Source organism: Limulus polyphemus, unplaced genomic scaffold, assembly GCF_000517525.1.
Source record: "Limulus polyphemus unplaced genomic scaffold, Limulus_polyphemus-2.1.2 Scaffold2172, whole genome shotgun sequence".
Taxonomy (NCBI): Eukaryota; Metazoa; Arthropoda; class Merostomata; order Xiphosura; family Limulidae; genus Limulus; species Limulus polyphemus.
This window is the reverse complement of record NW_013667782.1, coordinates 171,725-178,174: the sequence shown is the minus strand read 5'-3', so window position 1 is coordinate 178,174 and position 6,450 is coordinate 171,725. Positions and strand designations below refer to the sequence as shown.

Below are 6,450 nucleotides of genomic sequence, written 5' to 3'. Positions count from 1 at the left end.
AAGAAAATGGTATCCAGATGTTGCCCTGGCCGAGCCAATCTCCTGACATGAACCCCATCGAAAACCTCTGGACCATACTCGACTTGCAAGTCAAGAAACACCAAAAAAACCAACTTCGAAGAGCGATCTACACCAAGTTTTGAAGCAAGAGTGGGCGAAAATCCCACAATCTAAAATTGACGAGATGCTTCTCACGATGCCCCAATGGATCAACGAAATCCACGAAGCGAAAGGAAGATCTACTAGATATTAATTAAATTATAAATATATAAATTCATGTGAATATGACTGAAAAATTTCATTTTTTCTGAAAAGGTGGTGTCTATTTACTTGTGACCACGCTGTGTATATAATTGCGTACACAAGTCTTTATAAACTGGGAGAGTTAGGAAGATTGTCATAATGGTGCTTGCAGTATTTATTTAATTGAGAAAGCTCAGGGAGGGCAAGTGGGCCTATTAACCACTTATTTTTTGACCAATCAGATAATCTAAAGTCTGTGTTAAATACTTTCTCAAGATTTTGTAGTTATACAATAGAAGTCCACATCAGACATGAACCTTAATTTTTTGTCAACAAAAGTGTGATTTCAGAAATCTGTAAAATCAAATATGCAATTTAGAGTACAAAATATTACCACTAATATAAAGTAAAATGTTATAGAACTAATATAATTTATTAAACTTACTTACTAAGATGCAAATTGGTTAAATAATTCACATACCTGGTCAAGTAGAGTTCCTATCCTGGCAGACAAAGAAAAGACCTTCAACACTGATTATCCCAACAGCTATTACTAGCCACATCCCATGGAGTAAACTGGAGTATTTTCTTTCTGTTGGTTAGAAATAATCCAATAGTAAATATTCTAAAGATTTATTGCCATTTTTGAAAGACAGAATGATCTAGGAAAGGCATTGTAGCATGGGTTTGATGTCCTGGTTTATATTTACCTAAAGCAAGAGGTGGTGAGGTTATAAATTTACGTTTTAGATCAGGTATATCAAATGTATGTGTGTGTAATTCCTTAAAAAGTAATGTAGGGTGGAAAGTAAATTTGAAATGAGCAATTCAAAACAAATTAGCATCACATTATATAAGGAAGAAGATTAAGAATGTATGCAATTTTTCATTTTAAACTTACAAAATTAAGACTTACTAAATGAAATTAATAATGCCAACTCATTAACCTACATTGATAATGAAGTTTTTAAATTAAATTTTGAAAGTAATTCTGTAAAACATTTGTACATGTACACTTTGACCCACCTGTGCTGAGAAAATTAATATACTCAACCCTCTGTATATAATGAATAATAATGTTTTACTTTTTACACTTATGTATAATATCTGTAAACCAGTTACTTTAAAGACTTAGTGTCATTATTAAAACTTTAATATGTGTTTAATTTTAATTTGTACTTACAAATTATTTTATTAATTCATTTTGTTTTGGCTTGTTACATAAAAATTAATTTTCAGATACTAAAGCTCCTAAAATTCATTTTTTCATTTTTGAAGTATAGTTTAATGTTGATTGTTACTTCAGAAAAAGGTAATTCGTTATTGTTATTATACTTTTATACATAACATGGTAAAGTAATAGAAAAGTATGCACTGTATACCAATTGTTCATCACTTCAAGGCCCAGCATGGCCAGGTGGTTAGGGCGGTCGACTCGAAATCTGTGGGTCGCGAGTTCGAATCCCTGTCACACCAAACATGCTCGCCCTTTCAGCCATGGGGGTATTATAATGTGATGGTCAATCCCACTATTCGTTGGTAAAAGAGTAGCCCAAGAGTTGGCGGTGGGTGGTGATGACTAGCTGCCTTCCCTCTAGTCTTTCACTGCTAAATTAGGGAATGCTAGCGCAGATAGCCCTCGTGTAGCTTTGCGAGAAATCCAAAAACAAACAAACATCACTTCAAAATTGCACTGAGCAAGAATATTCTGTTGTTGTACTCTTTATTGTGAATTTTATAAACAGTATTTGTATTTGCTTCATTTTTCTATCTATTGTGTAACTAATAACTACACAATCCAGGATATCTGTATATAAAAATGACAAAAATTGGTTATTGATTATGATAAGTGATATTTAAGAGTCTATATTTTTGTAATGTAAACACACACTATTAAATAGAGCTAACTGATTAGTGAAATATGATAATCAATAAAACAAGTGGGCTCATTAATCGATTACATTTAAGTAATTGATTATTCTCACATAAAACTTGGATAGTTGAAATAAACAAAAATAGTAATAATTGAAACACTAACATCAATTAGTTGATTGTTTTTGTGAGGCATGACATTAATCGATTAAGTTGAACAACTTTGAATTGATCAAGAATAGTTATGAGAAATTATAATAGCAAAATGTAGATAACTTAGATAGTTGGTATAATCTAAAACAATAATAAATGGAAACAGTCATTTAGATAGTTGATTTTTTGTGACTAATTGATTTAATCATAATTTTGATTGAGTGTTTGACGTGACACTGACTGATCCAGTAAATATTATGAGTAATTGATTAATTGAATTAGTCACCCACCTATACAGGTAGATGATACAAATGTTTGTATAATGTATAATATAACCAACTAATTTATGTTAAAATTACCAAAGTAACAGTTCTCTGTTGTAAATGCTTATTGTCTTGCAAAATGTTTAAGCAGTTATTATCCTCACCCTTCTTTAGGAGGAGCTATGAGGGTATTGCAATCATGTTCATGTATGTAGATGTCTGTCTGTGTTTCCACATACATATTTCGAAAACTATTAGTCCAATGTACACGAAAATTGTGCACAAGATGGGAATTCAGTATGAGACAGTTCTCCCCAAATTTCGTCTGGATCCAGATCCTGGATCACTTTGAAGCTTTTTTTTTTATAATAGGGAGATAGAGCATTTTTGTGGTTTTAGGTTACTAACTGTAAAGTATGATCAGAGTTGTACCACATTTCATGGGCACATTCATACTCCTCATCACATTACAAAAAATTATCCAAACTTGCATGTGAAATATTAAGGTCAATGATTGTGTCATTAAACTCAATTGATCATTAGTTATAATTTGTTAGTAGTATTCTTTAGTTTTCAATAAGTTGTAATGGAAACATTGCAAATTAGTTGTGTTTGTTAGAAATATTTTCCTATTTGTATAAGTTTTAACTGTGAAGGATAAAGTTATAGCAAAGAAACATAAAATTTATGTTGTAAACTTTGTGCACAGATATCTTCTTAATATCATTGGTTTTTAATTTGTACCGTGATTGTTTCAGGCCTTTAATTATCTAACAAAGTTCATTTTGGCTGTGTTTAGTGACTTTTAATCAGTGGAAATACCTGTCATAATTGTTTGATTTACTTCATAAACATCCATTTTTCATGCAACAAGGTTGAGAAACAAGGATATAACAAAAATATAAAAGTAACATATATATTAAAAATAATATTGTAATCAGTTATAATTAATTATGGGAAAATATTAATAAAATGTTTGGTCATTTGGCTCTTAACAACCAGTTTTAATTAGTTTGATTGTCATACCACTCCAGGGTACATACTGTATATTGTTGTAATAGCTCTTTTCTGTACCCTTTGCAAAATGCTAATATTCTTCCTATAATAACTAAGCCAAAACTGATCATTGTATTTTAAACAAGGTAACAAAAGTCGTGTACAAAAAGGAAGTAATTATCTTGCTCATTTAAAACTTAAAATTCGTTTAGATAGGATTATCTAGAACCCTGTTTTAGTCACTACAGCCAGCATGTTTTTTTTTCTCAGAATTCATTGGATAAGTTTGAAAATAGTAGTGCTAAATCTTAATGATTACATATTAACTTCAATGAAGTTCTAATTTCAAAAGTTAGAATAGAGGTAGCATTGATACATACCATGTGGATAAATGATAGCATTCAGAAATACTTATAAAGCTTTGTGATATATGTATTTACTTCATATTTAATATTACTTTCCATATTACAAGTTTGAAAAGGCAGAGTAACATAATTAAAATTCAAAGCTCGAATACACAATATATATATATATATATATTTCTTTAATTTCTGATATCATAAAGTCCAAATTACATATCTTTCCCTAACCTGTGTGAAATTACGCAATGTGTTTGTTATTTTTTAACAGATGTAAGCTTTTTTACTACATACACATAGATTTATACACCTCTTATTTGATCCTCATAATAAATTTTTACTGGTATTTTGTTTTGCTTTGTTTTTTGGAACTTACACAAGTATTCAATTATGGCAACTTGTGCAATAAATTTTAAAATTAGAAACAATAAAAAATTTATTTGGCTTTATAAAATTACCATCTTGTCATGTTGGTTTTTACTCTTTGTAATAATGCACATTATTTTTGCATGTGTGTAAAGAATATTTTGAAAAATGAACAACATACAGTATATCACTTTGATGTTTTTTCCCCAGATTAAATGAAAGACAAATAAATATGAATGAAATTGAGTTTTTATTAGAATTTATTTTACCTTATATATCACACTAAAACCTTGTTGTTTCTCTTTTTCTTTAGAGAAAGAAACAATGAATAAAAATCAGCTGAATTATAACATCCTGGCCAGCAAGTATGGTTTTCAGCAAGATTTATGTGATGTAAACCTTCAGCAGCAGTTGGAGGTCTTAAAAAAACAGCTAAAGGAAGAAATTCGGAAAGAGTTGAAAATCAAAGAAGGAGCAGAAAATCTCCGTAGAGTGACTACTGATAAGAAAAGTTTGTCCAATGTTAACAGTATTGTAAAGAAAGCAAACAGTAAACTTCATGAATTACAGCAGGATCTCCAAGAACTTAATGCTCATATACTTGTCACTAGGGATCATGGTGCTCCAGCTTTGTCAGGTAAATTTATAAGATGTCTTCAGTAAGCTAGAACATTTTAAAAGGAACAATCTGGCTTCATGTGACTTCGAAACTTCTCTATATTACTAGCTTTAAACAAGTGGAAATGGTTTATCGGCAACAATCTTTAATATTGTTAAAATAATCCAATTAATGATAAATGTTTCAGAGAAGTCGAGTACATAATGATGAAGTGAGATTTTTTATATGTACTCAATTCATTGAGATTTAACAATGGTAACATTTTGATTTTCTTTTGTAAAATGTTACCACTCACATTTACACTATCTGTAATAAAACTCTCTTGGTCCATTTCTGACTTTAATCTATGATATAGTTATAAATTTATGGTAATAGCATGCTACAATTGTAGCTTTAACAAAAATATAAACAGAAGTTGATATGTTTAGCTGTTTTACAATACATTTTGGTCCTGTTTTTACTGTGGATTTGAAAATAAAATTTCTGGCTATTAAAACACCCAGAAGGAACATTTTGGTAAATTACTATGAATAGAAAATCTGTTAACAATATGATTATGTTAAAGTAAAAAGATGTTAAGGGGATGTTTGTTGTTGTTGTTTTTTGTTTTTTTGGTTAGGTAAATTTATGAATCTGAACTATACACTAAAAGTTTATATTACTTATAAATGTAAATTGTTTATCTTGTATAGCTATAAAAGTTTAAAAACCCATTCATATTATATAATGTAACAAGTGACTTAATTCAAGTTCTTGTTTCAGTTTTATGAAATAATACAGCACAGCCTTTTTCCAGAATCATTCACGCATGTGGTTGAAACAAAATTCACTGGTACAGTGCAGAATTATAAAGTATGTACTGTACATTCCACAAAACACATTGTTGACATGTCTAAATCCATGTTGTGGTTGTTATAGTAACTAGACCACACCTACAAGTGATGTTTGTATGTAAGACTATTTGTTATAATGAATACTACAATTATCCTGATTTGTTAGATTATAAAATGTTTGACATACACCCTTTGAGTTACTAGACTACTTATGTATAATGCAAGCAAGTTGCATATAATCTTTCAAAATTTGTAGAGCATACTGGAGATATTTACACATTTTGGTAATAAAGTTTGAAAAAAACTACCTTTACACTTCAAGTAATTATAAGAGAACTGCAGAGGCAAAATGTCAATTAAAATACAAATTCTTTTACAATTACCTGGAGTGTAAAGATCGTTTCGTTTTAACTTTATCATCAAAAACTTGGATGTAAGACATTTTAATGTTGATATTGTTGGAAATATTCTTAATATGGAACAGTCATAAAATTAAACACATGAGCCACTTGAAATTGAAGTTTTTTAAATCAAAATGTTTAAACACTCATTATGTACCTGAGTTTCCTTGAGGGCCATAGTGTTCAAAAATTTCAAGGAAGTGTCAAGTGTTGACTACATAATTCAAAAACATATCTTCATAAAAAAACAATTCAGTGCTGTCTTAAAATTGCTGCACATCACATAAATATTGTTATATATATATATATATATATATATATATATACGTATATACTACTTACTAT

General features: G+C 29.5%; 1 protein-coding gene across 2 annotated transcripts in view; it reads left to right on the top strand.

Annotated features, from left to right (window-relative positions):
* LOC106466161 (serine/threonine-protein kinase N2-like) overlaps positions 1 to 6,450 on the top strand; it is a 77,497-nt gene that overhangs the window by 26,348 nt on the left and 44,699 nt on the right. For both annotated transcript variants that reach the window (XM_022394126.1, XM_022394127.1), the window contains exon 2: positions 4,566 to 4,889. In XM_022394126.1, the coding sequence (XP_022249834.1) occupies positions 4,577 to 4,889 (313 nt within the window). In that variant the 5' untranslated portion in view covers positions 4,566 to 4,576. The remainder of the gene's footprint in view (positions 1 to 4,565; positions 4,890 to 6,450) is intronic.